Below are 25,923 nucleotides of genomic sequence, written 5' to 3' on the forward strand. Positions count from 1 at the left end.
TCTGACATGGAATCGGGCGGATTTATGATTAGACCAAGTGAATGCCGGTCCAATGAAGTCGAGATCAACTAGACCATTATTGTTAACAAAGTTTTGAAAATATTCAAGCAGTGGTATACGTGGAGATCCACCAAATTTTTCCGACCTTGAGCATAGTGCATTCAGGTCTCCTATGCAACTGAATGCAATGTGTCATTAGAAATTATGGTTTCAAAATAGTCCCAAAACGCCTTTCTATTACATGTTGAAGGTGGTCCATAGATACAATGAACAACCCAGGAAGACCAAGGTCCATGAGCACTAATCAAGAGCGAAATTAAATATTTATTACTTCTAATAACAGATACAACCAAACTAGATTTACAAAAGACCCATGATCCCCCATTATTACCTTCTGCTGGTACAAAACAAGTAGTTACATATCCCAAGTGGCTAACCATTGGTGGTGACGATGTTAGCCTAGTTTCTGATATAAATACCACATCCGGATTCACCGAACGGAGAAATGATCTTAAGGTTTGAATTGTCCGGTCATTCCTCAAGCCATGACAGTTCCATGAAATAACTATCATTCGTCGTGCGGTTCTTCGGGAGTAGCTGCCACAACCCTTGAAGTCGATGTTCGTTTGCTTGAGAAGTGTTTGACTGAATTGTTATACCTGAACGTTTTGAATTACGAGTCAATTGTTTCCACTGTCTCTTTCTTGATGTGGTCATTAACGCCTCTTGTGATCCTTGTGTCTCTTGTGGTTCTTGAATAGTTGGAGATGAGTTTGCAGTCACAACAGTTTAAGGAGTGGATTTGATGGTAATTGTAGGATGGGAGATGGTGGATGGCAGTGGTGGTGTTATAGGAGATAAGACCGGCCTAACTAAACGACGTCCAGTTCCAAGGTTTCGATTAGATGGGGAGATAGGAAATCTACGAAAATTCGTTGACATTCTGGCTGTGCGAGTAGAGTTAACAATTGATCTTATTCTTGTTTCCATTTCTTCATCGTCTAACTGATATTCGGTTACCGGTGGTCTATCTAATATATCTAGCCAGATGCGTCAAACCTGTCTTAGACTTCGGATAACATATTTTCCTTACTATTTCTGGCTTATTTGGATCGGGCTCTCGGACTAACTTTTAGTTCATGGACCAATCATGAAATCTATCTCGGAAAACCTATAGAAAAATGAAAAATACGAAAACCACGCGAACTATTTAATTGGTATTTGAAGAAAAAATCGAGAATGAAAGTTAACCTTAAGCATTCTTGTTTTGAGATGTAGTTCAAATATCAGTTAAAATAGTTGGGGGTCAATGTTTAAATAACCAAAATATTTCATGAAGGGTATTTTTGTCATAAGTGACACATGTGGTTGGCGCGCGGACCACTTAACTGATATTTAACGAAAAAATCGAAAATGGGGGTCAACGTCATATATATTTTCATTTTGGGGGTGTAGTCCTAATATCGCTAAATAACTTGGGGTCCAGGTCTAAATAACCCTTCATTTTATGCTTATTGTTTTCATTTAGATTTAGAGTTAGAAAGGGTTGATTCCCTTAGTTTTGAGTATATTTTCACTAGATTTATTTTTCTGAGCTGATGTAGAGGAATTGGGGCTGAGAAATACATAGAAGAAATAGAAGCGACCAAGTATAAAGGTGACAGACTAAAACGGCTAAAACCGAAGCTACGGGTGTCGGAATCGAACGAAATTTTGAGGGATGGTGCGAAATAGCTTCCTGGTCACGCTTCGCCACAACAGGCCCACTTTGAGGGGCAAATTCCGTCGTTTAGGGTCTCAAAACGGACTTTTACTAGTTTTTTCTATTTTGGGGAATTGTTATCAGTTTAGGATTTCTACCATTCTAGTGTTTTATTTTATTAGGAGTTGCTAATTGAGTTTGACTAAGATTAGGAAACCCTAGGCCTATATGAAGAGGGTCTAGAAGTTGTTTCAGTCATTCATTCAATTAATAAAAATTCAGTATTTTAGTATTACTTCTTGTAGTTTCTGTTCTATAGTCTTTAGACGAAGATCTAAGACTTTTTATTAGTTTTCCGCTGCGTCATGAGCTTTAAAGAGAGGGGGCTTTTTCAAGGGGTCCCACATTTTTCCTAAAGGGTGATCACTTGCACCTAAAGAATTCACCTTTCTATCGACCATAGCCTTGTGAGCAAACCGGAAGGAGGACTCTCATACTCAAGCTTATTAATACTCTTCTTTATTTTCTTTATCTTGTGTCCAGGCTAAAGGATAATGTGTTTTGATTATACGATTTGTATGTATGTCTGAAGAATTGATATAAAATTGATTGCTCATTTATTTGATTATCTATTTTCATGTATTTCTCCACGCCCCACACATAGTTAACATAATTGTAATCTAGATCCACTTCCATGTGTCTTGCCACACACTTTACAGAGTTAGGCGCCTAGACGACATTCTGAATGACTCTATTTTAACCGCTTAGAATGTTTGTTTGTGTAAGTATGATCCCTGGATATACGCAGTGTTTAGGAACATCAACTTCATGTGTCGAGCTTTGATTTAGTACAATTTGCTCGATCAATCCATAAATAGTTGTAGGCTCACCATTACGGATTCCCAGACTCAACACCTATCTCACCGACTTTCAGTTGACCCTATTCTAATCTCACTCTCTTACCCTATTTAGTTAGTTTGGCTTTAGTTCTTTTTTTGTCTCCAATTAATTACTCTCCTTTTATCTTCCGTCGTTAGTTTAAGGTTAGTCCTGGACTCCTGGTTTGGATTTGATACTTAAGTTTTTTGCCAAATAAAAACCACTTGATGCCTAGATTTAACCGGCTTATAGCTATGGATCCACCTTGGTTCTAACCGAGTTTCACTATGAGACCTCAGACAGGGTTGAAAAAACTAAAAAAGTCCGTTTGTAGCTGCAAACTAGATTTGCAAAGTCTAATTAACTCAGTTTGCATCTGTAGTTCACACCTACACATGCAAAATTCCAAAATTCTTTTTTTCTTTGCTTATTATGGCTCACATTATGATCAAAATAGTCATTAATTTTTTAAACAATAACACCATTTAGTGTTGCTTTCCTCTTTTCTCATGATCCATTTGCAGGTTCATGTGCTTCCTCTTTTCACTTTTATTTCTTTATTACTACCTCTACAAATTCTCTCTCCGTCTGTCACCATACAACAACTTCTTCAGATCACATGGATTTCCCACCCAAGATTTAGATCCTCTGCTTCTAGGAATTGGGTTAAATTACCCAACTCCTAGTAACCTAATTTTCTTTTGTTGTTGAAATCCAAGTAACTTAAGTTCGTCATGTGGATCGATATTGAATTTATTATTAACGAACAAAAATTTTGTACATAAGTTCATCTAATCCAATTGGTTTATCTTAGCAAAATGATGTGACAACATTTAACTTTAAGATGTCTAAAAAAGTATCTTGAGATCTTTCTTCAGGATCACAATTACCCACTGCTCAATAGTAAATATAAAACTACTCATCTAGGAAATGATTCTTAAGTAGCTTTTAAGTTTTTATAGTGTTATATTAGAAATGTCTTTTAAATTAAGGATCTCAATAGTGTCATCTAAGAAAGAGAAACTGAATTGAGACTTGGACATATAAAATAATTAGATTTTTTAAATTCTGCATAGAGATGCTCTAATCCAACCCCAAGGTGTAGGCTACTAACTAGTCCCATTATACTGAATTTCTAATGCAACTGGATCACTGCACTCTTATCCAAAACTCGTATTATAATAGTGAAACCATTAATGTTATAAATTTTTATCTTAGGCATTGTCCACTCTGCCCAAGGGAAACCACATAAAAGGGTATCATTCATGAACCTTTCTTGAAAACAAAGGCAACAAAAACAGTAGGATGGATGACTCTCAAACTGGTCATCACCAGTTCCCTGGTTTTCATACCTTTCTTCCTCAAAATGAGTATCTCTTAAGAAGACCTCAGAGTAGTAGATTACAGAGGCAAGCTCCCAGTCCTCTACAACTTCAACTCATGGGCCCTACAAAATCAACTTCGTCCGATCTTGACCGTTCATTCTCGTCATCTTCTTCTACTTCTTCATCAGAATTTTATCTTAATAAAGTTCCCATTCCTTTGCTTTCTCCTCTTATCTTGCATCCACTACCGGATCCATCTTATAAGGGAAGTGTAGCCAAAACTCATTGAGTTGGGATGTCTACCATTTCTAATCAATGGGTACATAGTTTTCGTGATTCCAGTGCCACATGGAAAAATACGATATGGTGATTAGAGTAGGTACAATAAATCGTATTCATATTGATAGGGAGTTAGTTTGAGAAAATAGTTTTTTTTTAATTGTTCAGCGTGTGCCTCGAACCCTTGACTTCTAAGGTTTGAGAAAATAGTTACCTATGTTTTGTGATGTAAATAGTTTATTAGTAGAGATTCGTCTTCCTTGCTCGTTTTTTTTTGTTGAGTACAAGAAAGAAAATAAATTACACTTCACTAAGAAAGGACGGACAAACCGACCATTCTCTATTAATCTTCCTCCGACGGGCCCAGTTTGCAATCTTGTCTACTTTAGAGTTGCCCTCACGGGGAATGTGGGAGTAACGGATGCCTCTGAACATGGGTTCCATAAGACGAATTTGTGCTACCATGACCAACGATTGCCATCGAGTGTTAAAGTGCTGTTTTTTTTCATGTGATGAATGATGTTTTTGTTGTCGCTTTCAGTGTGGGGGTCGATCCTGAAATTTGCCGCCCATTTGAGGCTATAGAACATCGCCTTTGCTTCACATTCTTCTGCATTTCTCCCTCTAGTTGTGGCTGACATAGCTAAGATGAATCTACTCTGCGAATCATGCGTTATAATGCCTATTCCTGCAATATCTTCCGAGTTGGTGAAAGAGCATCCGTGTTGATTTTGGTGTAAGGGCTTTGGGGGAGCCCAAGAGGCTTTGTAACCGATCTGCTTTTTTTTTTTTGCTGTCTACGTGCTTGTTAACATATTTTGAATATTCTTAATCGTTTTTTCGGCGGTTGAATCGGTGGATGGAAGAATAAGTCGCATCTGGCCTTCCATATGTTCCATAACGTAGTTCCCAGTATAGTCACCTGTGATGGTTCCAAATGTTGCCATGATACTATCCCGTCTATAACTGTAAGAATAAATTCAATTCGTACTGCAATGATCAACTTTGCCAAGTCTTCCTTGCTGGTTGATTCCAATAAATTTCTTTATTTAGATATGTATGAATAAGGTAATTTTGGTTTTCTTGGGTGTAAAATATAAAGCGTTAATTCTATTTTAGTCTCCTAATGATGTCCATTTCACCAAAATAGCCCCATAAGGATGACCGGCTTCTGAATTAACCCCCAAAACTATGTTGTCCTTCAACTTTTCTATCCACAATAATCAAATTTTCATGTCAATACCAACTTTTCCCTTTTGACCTTTTTCTAGTTTCTTTTTTTTTTTGTTGAAGGTTTTTCTAGTTTCTCTCGCCCATTAATTTACTCTCTCTCTCTCTTAATTAATTTAGGGATATTTAGTAAATGCCCCCCACTTATTTAGCAATATTAGGACTTCACCCCTAAAAACATTATCATTCAGGCGTTAACCCCCATTGCCTCTTTTTCCGTCAAAATCTCGTTATGAAGTGGGCGTGCGAGTCACGTGCTTGTTATCGGACCAAAATACCCCTGTCCTAATTTAGAATATGACCCCCATTTATTTAGCTATATTAGGACTACACCCCCGACCAAAATACCTTGTCCATTCGAATAGTTTATCCCGAGCTAATACCTTCCGATGGTAGGGTGGATCGTGTCTTTACCAGTCCGAGGTAGTTGTACCCTAAAATTACTTGTATGCGTCAAGTTCAAGTTATAACATCCACCAAACGGAACCCGAAAAAGAATGGAAGAACAACTGGTAGTAATTGTACCCAAAAATGGTGTAATTGGTTTCAAAAGTCTCTGTTTTATAATTGTTTCTCACAATAATCTGATATTGAATCTTCTACTCCTGTTTTAAGGAGTGGTCCATTGCTTAGACATGTGTTTCAAAAAAAAGATGAAATCTTAGAAGATTTTGCTAGAGAAGAATTGAAATCTAGAATAAATGTAGAAGAAATTGCAGAAGTAGAAGGAGAATCAATCAAAGAAAAACAATTAAGGAAGAAATTCATCCATGTTAAATCGATTTTCAGGTTGTCCTTCAACAACTAACCAAACTATTTTGGGGGTGTAGTCCTAATATAGCTAAATAAATGGGGGTCATATACTAAAAGTTAGGGCGGGGGTATTTTGGCCCGATGACAAGCACGTGACTCGCACGCCCACTAAATAACGAGATTTTGACGGAAAAAGGGGCAATGGGGGTTAACGCCTGAATGTTAATGTTTTTAGGGGTGAAGTCCTAATATTGCTAAATAAGTGGGGGGCGTTTGCTAAATATCCCATTAATTTACCCTCTCTCTCTTTAATTTATTTTGGATTGAAACTTCCATATATCTATCTCTCTAATCTGAGTCTCTCCTAATGTAGGATTTTTTTATTTATTTAAATGTACCTTTTATTTAATGTGGTATGTGATTTTAGTTATCATGATTCAATGTAATCTGATAATAGTAAAACCATAAATTTTGTTTAGCAGTTTACAGATTCTAGTAAAAATCCTAAATTTGGTTTAGCGATAGAAACCCTATGTTTTTCTCTTTAACATTATATTGTTTCTAGAAAAATCCTAAATTTAGGTTCTAAATTTCTATAATAAATCAGATCTAATATCATATTTTAATTTTGATTGTATTGCATTTTGAAGATTCTAAAAAACCTAATGATTAGTTACAATCTAACCCTTAATTCTATGTGATTCTAGTTTTCATGATTAGATGTAGTCCTGATTATAGTAAAACCATAAATTTGGTTTAGCCGTTTGACCTCAAACACCTATTGGCACCTGAGTACGAAAGACAGGAGACTAGTAGTCTGAGTTCAAAAGCAAGGCCTCGAACTTGAACTGGTCTGATAGATATCAGATTGGCCAGTCTGAGGCCTTGCTTTGGCTCTCATATAGGTTCGAACTCGAGACCAGTCTGAGGGTATTTTCACTTTGCTTTTGGAATCTTATATTCCTAAAAAGAATGAGGGTTAAGGTTTGGAATCAAGGTTCAATCTCTCTCTAGCACCTCACTTTGGTCAAGGTTTGGAACAAAGTTCTTTCCATGATGGTTTCAATCAATTTCTCTATCTAAAATAAAGTTACTTTCTCTGTAACACCTCGTTGAGGATAGATGATTCTGGAACCAAAGTTATTTCCATAATGGCGTCCTGATGATGATACGAAGAAGACATGAAGAAGAAAAAAAAGGGGAGTCAAGGGGGGAGGCGCTGGGGTGCCTACCCCATTCAGTACTGGGTCCGAATGGTCATCCAGCGGTGCCGATAGCCGGACCCTTTCAAATATTGGTCCGGTAATTTAACTCTGATCCTACTCAAATTCCTATGGTTTTTTCCAAATTACCGGACTCTTATAACTTACCCAAATCTAAAACTTATCTTTTTCACTAAAACAAGAAAAGATTAAGAATCTTTATCTAATCCGGATTACTATACCTTAATTTTTCCTTATAAATACAAGTTGACTAATTCACTTCTATCTTACCAATTCCCTCATCTTCTTCTTCACCTTCCCTATTCTTCTTCTTCACTTCTATACAAGTTTAAGACTCATAATGGATTTGACACCTAGTTTCCCAAAGACAGTGAATGGAGGAGGAGAAGGAGGATCATATATGTCATGGTCTCCTTCTGAACTACCCATGCTTCGTGAGGGTAACATTGGTGCATCCAAACTCTCTCTCCATAAGAATGGTCTCTCTCTTCCTTCCTACTCTGATTCCTCCAAGGTTGCTTACGTACTTCAAGGTATATTATTAGATTTCTTCTTCTTATATTGTTTTTTTCTTCTTATTCATAATTTCAATTTTATTTTCTGTGTGAAAATCATAGTTATTTTAAATTCATATAGCCACCACCATTACTACATCACCTTATATAAATTATATGCTTGTGTTGAAGGATGATGCTAGTTTTCCGTTGTCGTTTTATGATTTAATAATGTATATAAGAAACATAACAAATGTTTATTAACTGATTAGTTATTGTTTAATTGAAAATAATCGACATCTACTAATTGAACGAACATATGAAGTAAAAAAGCAGAACGAGTAATTTGTCTCTAAAGGGCTTAGACATGATCAGACGCATTAGTAGACTACCCAGGATTAGGGGTGGGAATCGGTTCGGACGGGCGGGAAACGGACACTAAGTCAACCGGTCCGGGCGGAACGGGCATAAGCCTTAAGTGTCCATTCGGACATCCGGACAAAACGGGCGGGCATTTCGGATTTTTCTCTAACAAAGTGCCCGTCCGTGACCGTTTTTATAGTCGGGCAAACCGGGTATCGGTCGGTCGGGCACCGGTTACTAATGAACAAATAAAAAAAATTATCCGAAATTAAAAATGTTTAGTAACTAAATACAACTTTCTAAACTCCCACTTTACAATTCCAAAAAGTATATGAATACAAAAGTAAAAGATAATCATTGAAATTTCTCATGGATTACGATCGGTTGTATTCTTCTTCACATGAATTACGATCGGCGCATGGTGGGTTCTACGGTGTATTGTGGGTTCAAGGGTTACTGATGAGATATTGAGATTTTGGAGGAGAGAGAGAAACTAGAGAAGTAGAGAGGTGAAGATAAGATTAAGAAAAGTGAGTTCTAGGGTTATATATTTTTACTCTTGAAATCTAACAGTTGTAGCTAATCCTACAAATCTAAAGGCTTAAAATCAATCATATAGGCGGGTGGGTATAACAGGTAGGATAAACGAACGGGTATGGACGGATTCGGTCGGGCGGACAATATAAGTGGGCGAATTCGGTCGGACCACCGGGTAAGGACCTATGCCCGCGTCCGTCCGCTTAAGCTCTTTCGGTCGGGCGGGTACGGACCGATTCGGGCAACGGACGGTCGCGGACGCTTCGGACTCGGGCGGTCGTGGACGGATTCCGGGTTTCCGGACCAAAATCCCACCCCTACCCAGGATGGATCCCTTTAAAGAGCTTTTGTAGGTTCTATTATTTCGTCGTTTATGTTAAGTAGCCCGATTAATCCATGTATGAGAGAGTAGCCTCTATAAACCAACCCCCGCTCTGTAGAAATTCCTTGTTCCCATTGTGCACAAGAATTGTGTTTGTGCTAATGTGTCCTTCAAAAAGGTGCGAAGCGTTGAATGATGAAACTGTAGTATGATCATAAAAACTCATGTAAACTAACCATACCTCGATCTTCTTTATGATTTTCAGGTAGCGGTAGGGCTGGAATTGTCCTTCCTGAAGCTGAGAAGGAGAAGGTGATCTTGATCAAGGAGGGTGATGCAATTGCCCTCCCCTTCGGTGTTGTCACATGGTGGTACAACAAAGAGGACACTGAACTTGTTGTTCTCTTTTTGGGTGATACTTCTAAAGGCCATAAAGTTGGCGAATTCACTGAATTCTCTTTGACTGGTTCCAATGGTATCTTTACTGGATTCTCAACTGAGTTTGTTGGTAGAGCATGGGATTTGGAGGAAGATAAGGTGAAGGAACTTGTTGGAAGCCAAAAAGCAAGTGGCATTGTTAAGCTTGTGGATGGTGTTAACATGCCAGAGACAAAGGAGGAAGACAGAAACGGGATGGCTTTGAATTGTTTGGAAGCTCCTTTGGATGTTGATATTAAGAACGGTGGACGTGTTGTGGTCTTGAACACACAGAATTTGCCTTTGGTTGGAGAGGTTGGACTTGGTGCTGATCTTGTTAGGTTGGATGGGAGTGCTATGTGTTCGCCTGGTTTCTCTTGTGATTCAGCTCTTCAGGTTACATATATCATTAGGGGTAGCGGCCGTGTTCAAGTTGTTGGAGTTGATGGTCGCCGTGTCTTGGAAACAAGAGTGAAGGCTGGTAACTTGTTTATTGTTCCAAGGTTCTTTGTGGTCTCAAAGATAGCCGATGAGGATGGTTTGGAATGGTTCTCCATTATCACCACTCCTAAGTAAGTTACTCTAATAATTTCTATCTTCATCTGTTTTTAAAGTGTTTCATCTAATCAAGTTTTCTTCAACTGTGAATTCTTATCATTGGTGTTGATTTTGCAGCCCTATATTCAGTCACTTAGCAGGAAGGACGTCGGTATGGAAGGCTCTGTCTCCTGAAGTTCTTGAGGCTTCATTCAATGTTGCACCTGAAGCCGAGAAGCATTTTCGGTCAAAGAGAACTGCTGATGCCATCTTCTTCCCTCCACCAAATTAAGATTAAAGAATATTAGTGTTTTTTTTTTCTTTTGATAGCAAGTTTTTAGTAAGGAACAGTGTTTACTTTCTTACAAGTTTAGTTTAAGTTAAGTTATATAGATTGAAGACATTAAGAATTTAATTTTTTTTTTTTCCGTTAAAGTTAGGCTCATCACTTATTGCATTGAAACATGGCAGTTTTATTTCCCACTTCTCTTTCTCCTTCCTTTAACCACCCGCTGGCACCTGCTCCCACCGCCACCAACTGATAGCCCAGTTGGTAAGTGCATCTACTCCGCCACGCGGAGGTCACATGTTTGATCTCATGGAGAGGTGCAAATCTAGGAAATTGAACTTCGGTATAAATAAAGTAGTTTTTGTAACTTTTAGCCATTTAATTCGTTGGCAGTTATCGTGCTTATCACATCGTATCGATGTATGCCTTTGTAATGACCATCGTGGTGATTATTCAAAAATAAAATAAAAAAAATAACCTACCAACATTGGTTCCCTATAGTTAGTAATAAAAATAACAAGGAATAAAGTCAGTGTACTACTCCAGAGAAGATCTTAGTCTTACCATGACAGTTTGATTATATCACAAAGAGTTAAATTAAGACTGACTACCACAAGGGGTGTAAAATACTCTTGGATTAACGTCTAAAAGTCTTTCATGTAATCCTTGTTTGCACCCTTTCATGTTCTAACCATTATCATATATATATATATGTCCTCCATCATCAATCTTAAGACCAAAATCATTTAAGGTTGTTTGTCATTGTTTGTCTTTGTGTACAATCCAAGTCCAGATGTATCATTCACATTAACAGATCCTACCAAATATTGTTCTACTTTCACAGAAGTAGCAGTCTGTCTACATATCTTATCCTAAAGCAAATGTCATTTATTCTCAATGACTCATATTAGGTGTACAATCAATTATAATTGAAAATATTTAGCTTCCCTAACTTTTGTAAGTATTGCACCTCTGACTTTGGCAAAAACACATGCATCAACTTATTTTGAATCACATTACATAAGTAATAGCATCGAATCTCATTATTTTGAATCCGACGAAGATGTCCCTCCATAACTGGGTCATCTTATGGTAACATCTTATGGTATCAAACCCGGTTTACGACCCGCCAACCCGTTTACAAGCCAATGGCAATTGCCTGCCGAGACCGAAGGGCTGTTACTGAGACAACGCTGGTATGCGAAGCAGGGCTGTGAGGCAGAGCTGGACTCCGAGACAGAGCTGGAATGCGGAAGCTAGGCTTATGTCGGTGATTAGTGTTATCCGTGTATAATGTTGGTTGTAGAGAGAGTCGGTTGTAGAGAGTCGGTGAGGTGATGGGATTAGGGTTTAGTGGCTATATAAACGAAACCCTAAGGAGATATCAGTAGCACAATCCTTGTGTAAACTTGTTTGCTTATCATAGTGAAAATCATCTCGCCGTTGTCGCCGTGGAGTAGGTCTCACCAACCGAACCACGTAAATCTCTGTGTTCTGTTCTTGATTGTTCTTTACTATACCTATTACTTGTCTTGGATTACTCGTATTGTTCACATTAACCCCGATTGGACAAAACAAACTGGTATCAGAGCTAAGGTTTTGAGATTTCTGTGATGGCGAAATACGAGATAGACAAGTTCGATGAAAGTAACGATTTTAATCTTTGAAAGATTAAGATGCGAGCAGTATTAGTTCAACAGGGTCTGCTGAAGACGTTAAATGGGAAAGCTGCACTCGCTGAATCACTTTCAGAAGCAAAGAAGGAAGATCTCATGGAGAGAGCTCATGGTCAGATTCTACTCTGTTTGAGCAATGAGGTCTTGCGGGAAGTAGCGACGGAAACTACGGCCGATGGGCTATGGAGTAAGCTGGAGACAAGGTATATGACGAAATCTCTAACTAATCGTTTGTATCTAAAGAAGAAATTATTTAGTTTACAGATGTTAGAAGGGGAATCGTGGAAAGACCATATGGATGAACTCAACCGAGTATTCTTAGTTTTGGCAAATATTGATGTCAAATTCGAAAAAGAAGATAAGGCAATACCATTGCTTGCATCCCTGCCACCATCATATGAAAGCTTTGTGGATTCTTTTATGTCTGGTAAAACAACTACAACCTTTGAAGATGTTAAAGCAGCATTGAACTCGAAGGAGTTGAGACGTAGGTCAATGGAAGAAAGCAGCTCTGAAGATGGTTTGGTTGTAAGGAGAAGGTCGCAGCATGTGGTCGATAGGAAGGTCCTTTCACGGTCTAAATCGAAACATAAAAAGTACAGATGCTTTAACTGTAAGAAGGAGGGGCACTTCAAAAGGAATTGTCCTGAGCTTAAGAAGAAGCCAGCAGAGGCAGCAGTCATCGAAGAAGATGATGGTAGTGTCTTGGCAATCATTGAAGAATGTGATGAAGCTATAGTTCTGGCGATCAATGCCTGCTTCGCAGAAGATAGTCGGATTTTGGATACTGGTTGTACATTCCATGTATGTCCTCATAAGGATTGATTTTCCACTTACACAGTCATTAACGGCGGTAAGGTGTTAATGGGAAACGACGCTCCTTGTAAGGTGGTTGGGAATTGGTACTATTCAGATCAAGATGCACGACGGTGTTGTGAGGACTATAACAGACATCAGACATGTTCAAGATTTGAAGAGGAATCTAATCTCTTTGGGAACTCTTGATGATAATGGTTGCAAATATGTTGATGATCAGGGTGGTGTTCTTCGGGTTTCTAAGCAGAGTCTTACAGTTATGAAGGGATTGAAAAAGAATGGTATATATGTGCTACAGGGTAACACTGTTACCGGATCTGTAGCGGTATCATCATCAGACAAGGAAGTTGAGACTACCAAGCTATGACATATGCTGTTAGGACATATAATTGAAAGGGGGATGGCTATACTGAGCAAACAGGGTTTACTTTGTGGGCAGAAGGTTGGAAAACGGGAATTCTGTGAGTATTGTGTCTTAGGGAAGTAATGTCGGGTAAAGTTCAGTACAACAGTTCATAATACCAAAGGAACTCTGGATCATCCATTCAGATCTTTGGGGTCCCTCTCGGGTCAGCTCACATAGTGGGGGTAGATACATGTTAACCTTGATAAAGATTTTTCCAGGAAAATATGGGTCTACATACTGAAACGCAAAGATGAGGCATTCGTCAAGTTCAAGCAGTGGAAGACCTAGATCGAGAAGCAGACTAGAAAACCGATCAAACGCTTGAGGACTGACAATGGCATGGAATTTTGCAGAAACGAGTTTAATAGGTTCTGTGTAGACGAAGGGATAGTGAGACACCATACGGTCAGACAGACCCCACAGCTGAATGGGGTGGCGGAACGTATGAACAGAACTCTATTGGAACGAGCTCGTGGTATGCTTTCAAATGCAGGGTTGCAGAAGGTGTTCTAGGCTGAAGCAATGAACACGACAGGGTATCTGGTAAATATTTCACCCTCTACATCTATTGAGTGTAAAACTCCTAATGAGGTATGGTCTGGTTATCCTGGTAATTATGAGAACTTGAGGATCTTTGGTTGTCCGACTTATGCACATGTTAAGGAAGGTAAACTTAATTCAAGGGCTAAGAAATGTGTATTTCTTGGGTATGGGCCTAGAGTTAAGGGTTGTCGATTGTGGAATTCAGATGGAAAATCGAAGAAGTTTCTCATAACTAGAGATGTTACTTTTGATGAGTTAGCCATGGTAACTCAGAAGGTAACGCCTGTAGATACTCGGGAGGGTGTTGGTAAACAGGTGGAGTTTGAGATAGACACTCCAGAAGAGGTTCGACCTCAGGTAGATGAGCAAGCTGAGGAAGATGAACCAGAGATGGTTCATTACAGTGTTGCGAGGAACAGGGGAAAAAGAGACATCCGGGCACCGGAAAGGTATGGGATGGCAGATATAGTTGCATTTACACTTAGTGTGGGGGAAAGCATAGATGGAGGTGAACCATGCACCTACAAAGAAGCTAAGAGGAGTGATGAATCAATGTAGTGGTCTCTTCCCATGAATGAGGAGATTGAGTCTCTTCGGAAGAACCGGGCCTGGGTATTAGCCGAGCAGCCTAAGGGTCGGAAGATTGTTGGTAGCAAATGGGTTTTCAAGAAGAAGGAAGGAATCCCAGGGGTGGAAGATGCACGATACAAAGCACGGTTAGTAGCTAAGGGGTTTACACAGCGAGAAGGGATAGACTTCAATAAGGTATTTTCTCCTGTTATTAAACATAGCTCTATTAGAGTGATACTTGCTGTGGTTGCTTTGTATGATATGGAATTGGAGCAGCTTGATGTTAAGACTGCGTTCTTACATGGAGAGCTGGAGGAACAAATCTATATGCGTCAGCCAGAGGGGTTTAAAATTCTCGGAAATGAAGACCAGGTATGTTTGCTGAAGAAGTCTTTGTATGGACTGAAACAGTCTCCTAGGCAGTGGTATAAGCGTTTTGACACGTTTATGATTAAAAACGGCTATGATAGAAGCATGTATGATAGTTGTGTGTACCACAGGAAACTATCGGATGGTTCTTATGTGTATCTACTCTTGTATGTGGATGACATGTTGATAGCTTGCAAGGATATGTCGGAAATCCACATGTTAAAGGATCAGTTAAAGGGTGAGTTTAAGATGAAAGACTTGGGTGCCTCAAGGAAGATATTGGGTATGGAGATACGGAGAGACAGATCTGCTGGGAAACTGTTCTTGTCTCAGAAAACGTACATCGAGAAGGTGTTGGAACGTTTTGGTATGACTGAGGCAAAACCTGTCAGTACTCCATTGGCAGCACATTTCAAGCTTTCGGGGGAATTGTCACCGACAACTGATGACGAGACGGAGTACATGTCTCGGGTGCCTTATGCAAATGCAGTAGGTAGCATTATGTATGTTATGGTGTGCACACGGCCTGATATTTCACATGTTGTTAGTGTAGTAAGCAGATACATGGGTAGACCCGGGAAAGGTCATTGGCAGACTGTGAAATGGATACTGCGGTATTTGGGAGGAACTGCGGAGCTTGGTTTGGTTTACGACAGAAGGGCTGACACTTCTGGTTCGGTAGTTGGATTAGTATATTCGGACTTTTCGGGGGATCTTGATAAGGAAGAGGTCGCTAACGGGCTATACGTTCACACTCTGCGGGAGTGCCATTAGTTGGAGAGCAGTGCTGCAGTCGGTGGTAGCGCTGTCTACAACGAAAGCTGAGTACATGGCAGCAATAGAGGCGGTGAAGGAGGCAATATGGTTGAGTGGTTTAGTTCGGGATTTGGGCCTGAAGCAGGAGGTGATAGAGGTCTACTGCGACAACTAGAGTTCTATTCATTTGACTAAAAATCAAATGTATCACGAGAGAACTAAACACATTGACGTCAGGTATCACTTTATCAAGGACGTGATTGAACAAGGGAATATCACGATGAAGAAGGTTTCTACGGCAGAGAATCCAGCGGATATGCTGACCAAGGCAATTACAACTTTCAAGTTTAAGCATTGCTTAGACTTGATTGGGATTTCCGGATGTTAGCCCTACCAGGGCTGGAGTGACGATGGCTCAGAGGCGCTGAGCTATGATGATGGCAGATCTAAGTCAAGAGGAGCATATTCAAGTCAAGGTGGAGAATTGTTAGAAGTCACTAGAATATGGATTGGTATCGAACCCGTTTTACGACCCGCCAACCCGCTTACAACGAATTGTGGACTCGTTAGCGGAGCTGAGTACTGAGACAGAGCTGATATGCGAAGCAGGGATGTGAAGCAGAGCTGGACTCCGAGACAGAGCTGGAATGCAGAAGCTAGGCTTATGTCGGTGATAGTGTTATCCGTGTATAATGTCGGTTGTAGAGAGATCCGGTTGTAGAGAGTTGGTGAGGTGATGGGATTAGGGTTTAGTGGATATATAAACTAAACCCTAAGGAGATATCAGTAACACAATCTCACAAATCTCTTGTATAAACTTGTTTGCTTATCATAGTGGAAATCATCGCGCCGTTGTCGCGTGGAGTAGGTCTCACCGACCGAACCACTTAAATCTCTGTGTTCTGTTCTTGATTGTTCTTTACTATTCCTATTGCTTGTCTTGGATTACCCATATTGTTCACATTAACCCCGATTGGGCATAACATGAACAATGGGAAGTTAGAATTCTGTTAATTAAATTTACCGCAATGAGAACAGCTTCGCCCCAATACGCACTAGGAACAAAGACAGACAATAGCAAAGAACGAGCAGTTTCAACGATGTGCCGATGCTTCCTTTCAGCAACACAATTTTGCTTAGGAGTATCTGTACACGAAGATTGATGAACGGTTCCATCCACAACAAGCAATTCAAGAAACCTATTTGAAGTATATTCCCCAGCTAAGGTGTCGTTTGACAACACTAAAATAAGTAACTTTTTTGCTTATTTAAGTAAAAAAGAAAAAAAAGTTAGTTTGGTAACGTGAAAATTTCTGACTTCACTTAAGTTAAAATTTGACTTCCTTTTGAAGTTAAAGTTTTTAGCTTTTGACTTGTAAGTAAAGTAACTTATGTACAACACATACATAAATTTTACTTGATGAATTCTTTTTCTTCGTCTACCTCCGCTCCACCACCACAACTAAACTTGTACCATTCCATTGTACCTCCACCACCACCTCAACAACAATTGTACCTCGTCCACCACCATACCTCAACCACCACCACCACCACCACCACCTTCGCACCTCCACCTCCACCACCACCACCACGATACCTCCATCACTAACACCACCACCATGCACCTCTACCACACCACACCACACCTCAACTACAACCACCTTCGTACCTCCACCATCACCACCACTACCACCACCACCACCGCCACCACCGTACCTTCACCACCACCACCGTACCTTCACCACCACCACCACCGTACCTTCACCACCACCACCACCATACCTCCATCACTACCACCCACATATTTTATTAACCATCACCACCACTATACCACCACCACCACCACCAAATCTCCATCATTACCACTTACATATCTTTTCCACCACCATACCTCCGTCACTATTAGTGACTTACCTCATCCAGTACCACTACGATACATCCACCACCACCGTATCTCAACCACCACACTACCATCTTATCTCAACCACCACACCACCACCACCACCATACTTCCACCACCACTGTACTTCCACCACCATCACCATCATCATACCTCCACCACTACCATCACCATAGCTCTACCACTGCCACTACCACCATCATTCCTCTCCGACCACCATCATACCTCAACCACCACCAAACTCCATAACCATACCTTCAAGGCACCGCCACCACTACCACCAATATCACCACCACTTCGTATACAATAGTAATCGTGGAAATCATAAATAAATTCATTAAAATCAAGTATCTCTATAAGGAAAAGAAAAATAAAATTATCAAGAGTAAATTGGATTACCAAACTAACTTTTTGGCTTTTTTACTTATAAGTAACATTTTTGCCAAATATACTTTTGAATTTTTTTTACTTTTTTAAAGCAAATCTACAAGCAAAAGTACTTATACTTTTGGTTGCCAAACGACACCTAAATCACATCTAAAACACTTAATGTTAGAGAAATATTGTGTTTTAACTGAGGCTCGAACTATTGAAAATATCGTAAGTTTCGGAACGATATTTCATAAGATAAACCCAAAAAAAACGAGTGCTATCATCAATAAAGGAAACATAGTATTGAGAATCTCCTTTTGTGGGAACAGGATAAGGACCCCATACACCAGAATGAACTAAAGCAAAAGGTTCAACTGAAACAGACACACTTCGAGTAAAAGGTAAAGCTGAGAATGTTGCAAGTTTGCAACCACTACAATCAGAAACATTTTTAACTTGTGAATCTCCTAATGCACCAGTAGACACTCCTGAGCAAAATGGCGGTATAACTACTGCAGTGTTATACTGAAAAGACTTATGAGGTCTCTGTATCTATTGTGACTTGTTCATTAACTTGGGACATTGAGCATTCCAATGACCCTTTTGTTTACAGAACCTGCACTCATCCATAACAAACTTTGTATAAGGTTTGTTCTGATGATTCTGATTTGGCTTTGAATGAACAGCTAACACTGTTTCAGTAGGTGTTTGAAGAAGATTTTCCTTGCTTGGTACGTGAGACGTGTCTCTTCATCCATAAGTTCATTTACAACTTTAGCAATAGAAGGAAGTGGCTTACTATGCATAATTGTACTACGAATAGATTCAACATCACTACGCAAAGCCATAAAAAACTAAACCAAACAACCTTCCTCCCTACGACAATATATGGAAGACAAGCCTCCAACTCTTCGGATTCTATAAGAGCTAACTGATCCCAAAGATTGGTCAGTGCATCATGAAATTCTTGAATACTCACATCTCTCTGTTCCATATTTCTAATATCAACTTCTAACTTATATTGTGTTGAAAAGTTCGACTGCTGGAACATATCTACTAAGTAAAACCACATCTCACGACAAGTTTGAAATTTTGCCAACTGATATCAAATAATGTTATCCACTGAGTTATTAATCCAAGTGATAATTTTCGAATTGTTTGTTTCCCAAACCCTTGATAACTCAGCGTAGTTTTCTTTCGATCTATCAATTGGTTGAACAACAGTACCATCAATGTAATCCCACAAATATTTTAGTTTAAAACAAAATTTTTTCAAAACTTCAATAAGAGTAGTTATTACCATTCAATCTTACATTAATAGCTTGCAATGAATCATCTTTTCTGCTCTCCATTTTCTTAACTCAATACCAAGTGCAACCAAGAAAGCAAATATAACCAAGAGAAACAACACCAAACAGACTACCTAAAGAAATAAGAAGAAGTAGAAGTGCAAAATAACAATACCAGATCTCAACGAGAATAGCAATAACAAAGAGAAAATCACCAGATTTGTAGACGAACAAGTTAGATCCGTATATTGGTCATGAAACTTTCCTTCCTTTAAGATCTTAAAGGCTCTGATACCATGTAGGAGTCAATAACAATATTTAAAGAGAAGAAGAAAGTTACACTCTAATGGAGGCTAGGGTTTTCATTAGTTGAACGAGCTTTACAAGATAACAAATATATAGTAAAGATAAAAGACTGAAAGGCCCTTGAAGGGAAAATTACTAAACAACCCCTAACTATTATATATATTATTCTAACATAAGATAGTTCAATTTTAAGTTGTATCGGTGTAGTACAAGAAGATAAAATGAACACTGTTGATTCGGTCGATTGCCACCTATGTACAACCATTTTAAGTGAAGCGAAATGATATCTCCAGCTATTGGGATGAAACTAAACATCTGTACATCAATTTTATTTGCATGAATTATGATATGTTGTATTGTTATGAGACAGAGACCAACAAATGACAATAAACTCTCTAAGTAAAAGCCTAATATTAAGTTTTATATATTACCACTTGCACAGTCTGATCAATAAGAAAACTAATAAAAAGATAGGTTTATAGTAATTGAGAGATTGTATTTTTTCTCATTAACATCAAGAACTCATCCTACTCTTTTTATAGAGTTTACATTCTAGAGAGAGTAAAGTAGTGGGAAGACGTAGTTATTTATGATCTGAGAAATCATGACAAACTTTGACCATATTTGACTTTTCTCTAGAGATGCCTACAGACGCATCACTGTAAAAGTTTATAGTGACACTCTTTGAATACAAAGTTTATTTAACACTTCGAGTACACTCATAACTATTGGACATCTTATTCATCTTCTCTAATAGTCCCCCTCAATCTGAATCAGAGTATTGAATTATCAGATTGGAACGGAGATGAGAATAAAGAGGATCGAAGAGATCCTTCGTAAAGACATCAGCAAGCTGAGAAGAAGAAGGAACAAAATCCACACGCAAGATACCAGCAGCAACCAATTCTCGCACAAAGTGATAGTCAATCTCATGCTTGATGCGATAACGAAAGACTGGATTCAGAGCCAGATGTTTGGCACTCATATTATCGCACTTCAGAAGCATATAAAGAGATAATGGAAAACCTAATTCTTGAAGTACATAAGCAATCTAAAGCATTCTGAAGTTTCCACTATTGGGTTTTGTATGTCTCTAAGACTCTAACTAATGTTGTAAGCGTAATCTCAAACATGTAATGTTTAACACTAGTTAACCGGGATCATATAAAAAAACTAATAAGAACTAGAATCGGGAAAAAACTAACCTTAAACGCAATTTTTCCCTCGATCCTTTCCAATCGCGTGTGTAGATCAAGAGCTCCAATTGTCGCTCCTCTACTTGAGACACCGATTAGGTCTCCTTCACTAAATGGTGTTATTGTGAAGATCAAGAGCTCCAATTGTCGCTCCTCTAATTGACTCATTGTCACCTTGGTCGAAGGACACTCCTTCAGAAGGACATCTCCTTCAGACCGAACGGATATATCCTTGAGTCTCCCACTTGTCCTTAGGAAAAGTGCAATGCTCGATTCCCATGTCTCTTCGCATCTCATCTGATACGTCATACCATTCAGACTTTCTTGGTCTGGAGAACAACTGACCTAGCGAATAATTAGCTTTTAATCCATTTGAATGTGGCCACACATTTTCAGCTGCTACTCCTCAAGTGGCCCGTAGATATTAATCCTAACCTAGTCAAGAGGACATAATCCAGTCTTGTGCTCCCACTTAACTTCATGTCTATCATGTCATTCCCGGTAATCCGCTTTTATAACCTCTTTTAAGGCACGGCGTTTGGCGGTACCAAAGTTTGACATTCCTTACATAAGATGAGTTGAGCACTCATGTTTAAGGAATCTTCTCAATCTGGCCTAAGAAAGTTCATGATGTATTTCATTACTCATTGAAGAACTCTCATGTTGGGTAGTCCAGTGTATATTCCTAATCATACACCTATGTAATTGACTAGAATTCTCCATTCTTACAGCCCATGAAACTGCGTTATCGGTCAACCTCACATGCTAGTCTTTTTAAGTCGTAGTTGTCCATTTCAACGACCTGGACTAGGGTCACTTATGATGAATCTATTCTAAGTTCACTTAATAGGGTTTCATTTACCAGACCACGTATCTGATAAGCCTACTTAGAATGCTTCATCATATTTAGACTGTCGTTTAAATACTAAACCACGATTTAACGATGAAATAATTAACTTATTTCTGATAATAAGAGTTTGTAAATTTGAGCCTTCCCGTGTAACTCCTCACACCCTTAACTTTACTAGTCTAAGCTTTTCAGAAAGCTTAATGCCTATGACCTAGTATGACTTGCATACTTAGTCTAAGGTGACAGTTTAGTTAGTAGATCTAATCTATGTGGATTTTGCTGGTTATCATCCTGATGATAATCTTTAGTATTCCAATACTAAATTAAAGCTTCCCAAGCTTTGACTATTTTTTTTATTTGTAAAGTTTTCAACAGTCTTCCCTCGGAACCTTTTCGGCTTACTGTTCTTCCAAGTCAAGATTGTCATCTTATTTTGGAAGTTTGCAACAGATGACTTTTCAACCTTTTATTTTCCTAGCGAGAATAAGTTCTTCTCAAGAACTTTATGCGATCCAGATCAGCTTATCTCGATCTGATTGGTGACGACCATAGATACTCCAAGTATTTTGAGACGTCGAGGCGAATGCTAATCATGTCCAACATGACATATTTTATGCCTCAAGCATAACCTTCATTCTCATGCGTACTTGCTCATCAGAATCCTTCGGATGCTGAATCTTGCTAAGTTGTGTGCCATGAGACTTGGGTAAAAATACGCTACTTGAGTTTATCTCATTTAGACTTTTCAAGAACTTTTCTTTGAACAAGTCTAATCATCTTCTCGATCTATCTCCACAGATCTTTGATGCCCAAAAGCATTTCACCTTTGTGTGTGGTCCTTTTATTGAGTCATTTCTAAACTGTTTTTAACATCAGAATGTATTTCTGAATCTTTAGTATGTCGTCTACATACCGGACCAAAGAAAACGGGATCACTCCCACTAACCTTCTTGAACTTCCTAAATTCAATATTTCTCTTCTTTCTCAAAGAAACCGACTCTATTACTTTGCAGAATCGAAGATTCCTGCTCCTACTTGCCCTCTTCAATCTTTCGATCGATTTCTGTAGCTTGCAATTATCACCAACTTTTAAAAGTGTTAACTTCCTCCAGGATGTGTCACGTACACATTCTTTTGCTAGTGATTGATCAATATGGTCTTTAAGCCTCGTGACATGAGAGATGGTGTTTCCGTGGTCTATACCATGAATTCTGTGACCTTCCTTCCTAATCTTGCTCTGGGAAACACCAGTGTTTCCATGCTTGTTTGTCTATTTGTACTTAACAAGAACCATTCCTTTAAGCAAATAGATCAAGTTCCAAACTTGATTTCAGACATGGTTTCCATTCTGATCTTATGGCTTCAAGCCATATTTCAGAGCGATTTTGTCATAGCTTTTGTGTAGGTAGCTCACTTTTTCCTTCAGTAGGATTTCAGTCCTCAGAGACACTATGAGCCTTCAAGGCCTGTAAGGGGCTTGAACAACTTTGAGACGCTCTCAACTTCTTTAGGGCTCTCATGTGAATCTAATTCTACTTATGCGGGAGGATCTCCGAGATCTCCTATCTCATCCTCTCATTCCATGTCTATCGGCTATAAATAGATAGGAACCGCAATTTCTGACATTCGTACATTACTGTCAGTTTATTGCTTAGATCGAATTTCTTCGATATCTTAAATTTCTCCCACTTGTCTTCTTGGAAATAACTCTTATTTCAAGCAAGACACCATCATGAGAAACAACCACCTTGTATTTCATTATCCCATAAAGAAATATTTTGCTTGATATGACAACTTGCTTCTCGGTAACCATTTATGTCAGTTTCATATCTCTAGACCTTGAGAAAAGACCTCTTTGGAACCATTCCAAACCCATACACTTATGTTGTCTTTTCAGCTATCGACGGAATGTGGTTAGGTAGGAAGAAAGACCATGTAATATATCCCAGAAAGTGATTGAAAGATTGGCCTATACTCATCATTGATCGACTCATGTCTAACATGGTCGGTCACTCCCACCGGACTCATCACCGATATGATGTGTTTGTTGGAGAAAGGTGAGAAACTATTTCTCAACTTCTTTGATGGTTATCAAACTCTTGACTCAAATATTCACCATCTCGATCCAATCGAATGACTTATATTTTTGTCCAGTGGATTATGGTTAACTCTAATTAGTGCATTAATAGTCTTACATACATTTGTATGTATGAAGACTATTAGTTCACTAGTCATATCTTCCTTTCGAAAAGGTGACTTTGTCAAAATAGCCTTCTTGAACAAAATTCACATGTGTCGTATGATTCTAAATCATTAGGCTTAGAATTCCATACCATTGGATCTTCTTCATGTGTCTTATGTCAATTTGATGCAATGACAAAACCAGAGTTGATCGGTTTGAATCCTTTGATTGTAGCCTATAGTATCATTGTTAACTTTTCAATTCTCCTGGAACCTCTTTTGTTAATTTAGCACTGGTTTCTAGATGAACATAATAACACTTATTAAGTTCTAAGCTAGATCAGTGTCTAAAAGAAGACTTTGATCCAATTCATCATCCTCAGCAACACTTGCTTCTGCTCCCTCTTGGATCTTTTCTCCTTTTAGTCAAGTATGTAGCTCCCTTGTGCTCCCACTGAGCCGCACATCTGGTGTTAAACACCTGATGAAGGAAGTCTACTATACTTGCTAGATTAACTTTGTTAACAAGGATGCAAGAACCGGAGTTCTCAATTCCGTTGCTTTTGTCTTCCAGGTACTTAGGGCAGTTTCCTCCAATGGTCTAGCCATTGCTTTAGAAACTTTCATACCAACCCTTTGTCCCTTTGAATCATAAGAACTCTTCTTATATTCTTTTCGTTTCTGAATCTTAAGAACTCGTTTATTAGATTCAAATGTTCCTCAATGTTCTTTTCAGTTGTCCTTAGAAACTGAGTGACTTATCCATGATTTAATCCTGTCTTTGTTCAATCTGTATTGAACCGGTGAAGGATAATCATATTCTGCTATTATCCTCGGTCGAGGTAGCAGCGAACATTAGGAATGGGATTTTCTCGGACGTTTGCTTTGCTTCGAATTCGAGAGCGTTTCTCGGATTCTACTCCAATCATGAAAATAACTTTCGTCTAGTTCCTTCTTAAGGAACGAACGAAGGTTGGAAAGCTATTTTCAACAGTCATATAAACTATACATTAAAGAAAAAGCAAAATCCTAAAACTTATTGTCATAGCAAAAACCCAGTTTTTGCTACATTATTCAATGAAAACCGTCTCCGGTGAATAATGCGATTCCAAGACCCCATTTCTTCGAAGTTTAGCATACTAGGGCACTGCCCTTAACCCCGTCGTCCTAGGTGAGTAGCTCTTTAGTGGTCATACTGCTATGACTCTTGGTTGATGAATAACACGTGTTCAATTCATCCTTTGCCTCGAAGTCCAAAACCCTTTTGCTGACTCGTTGAGAATAACCATTTAGACATCTTTACCTCTTCATAGGTCCACCCGTACTGTCCCGTGGTAAAAGATGGCACCCTGCTGAGGCAGACCCACCATCGATAAATAAGGGCTCAGCACGTGTCTTAATCTGGGTAGGCTTTCCAACCCAGTCGTCCTAGGTGAGTAGCTCTTTAGTGGTCATACTGCTATGACTCTTGGTTGATGAATAACACGTTTATGTGTTCAATTCATCCTTTGCCTCGAAGTCCAAAATCCTTTTGCTGACTCATTGAGAATAACCATTTAGACATATAGACCTCTTCACAGGTCCACCCGTATTGTCCCGTGGTAAAAGATGGCACCCTGCTGAGACATACCCACCATCGATAAACAAGGGTTCAGCAGGTGTCTTAATCTGGGTAGGCTTTACTAAAAATAATTTTTTGGACTTTTACGTATTTTATCAAGTATGCGTTACTGTGAACTCTAACATAACCATTCATGACTTAATACGTAGAGTATATGTGAGTTTGCATAAGGAATTAGTTCCTAGTATAGCCCCTAAAGAACTAGAATCATATGCAAGAACTAATAAGAACTAGAATCGGGAAAAACTAACTTTAAACGCAATAAGAACTAGAAACGGGAAAAACTAACCTTAAACCCAATTTTTTTCTCGAACCTTTCCAATCGCGTGTGAAGATCAAGAGCTCCAATTTTCGCTCCTCTACTTGAGACACCGAGTAGGTTAACTTGATCTCCCTTCCTTAATGTCTGCTAGGACTTAATGGAAGGTTGAGAAGAACCTTCCTTCTTGACTAGCTTGATAGAATGTGAACTTTTCTCTTCAATCTTCTCTCTTAAGATGTATGAAAGAGACGATTTCCTTGAGAAAATTCCACACCTTTTCTGAACCCTGACTGGTCCTTATTTAGGGAATGCCTAGTAAGAGTTCACTCAAACAAGGATTCCTAAAGACCCTAAGAAAAGATAATATCCCGAATTTCCTTAAACACCCGTTTAAGGGAAATTAGGGTTTCCCCTTTGTGTGGCAGTCCAAACCAGCCCCTTATGGGCTTGGCTTGGCCAG

General features: G+C 38.9%; 1 protein-coding gene across 1 annotated transcript; it reads left to right on the forward strand.

The window, feature by feature from the left end:
- The first annotated feature begins 7,565 nt into the window (after positions 1–7,565).
- LOC147548806 (11S globulin seed storage protein Ana o 2.0101-like) lies at positions 7,566–10,471 on the forward strand. Its single transcript, XM_086669574.1, has 3 exons — positions 7,566–7,924; positions 9,373–10,096; positions 10,200–10,471. Exons 1-3 carry the CDS (start codon positions 7,732–7,734, stop codon positions 10,351–10,353), a joined length of 1,071 nt encoding a protein of 356 aa, XP_086525700.1. The 5' UTR covers positions 7,566–7,731; the 3' UTR covers positions 10,354–10,471.
- The last annotated feature ends 15,452 nt before the right edge of the window (positions 10,472–25,923 follow it).

Source organism: Eschscholzia californica, unplaced genomic scaffold, assembly GCF_041429995.1.
Source record: "Eschscholzia californica isolate CP2 unplaced genomic scaffold, dmEscCali1.0.p SCAF_3, whole genome shotgun sequence".
Taxonomy (NCBI): domain Eukaryota; kingdom Viridiplantae; phylum Streptophyta; class Magnoliopsida; order Ranunculales; family Papaveraceae; genus Eschscholzia; species Eschscholzia californica.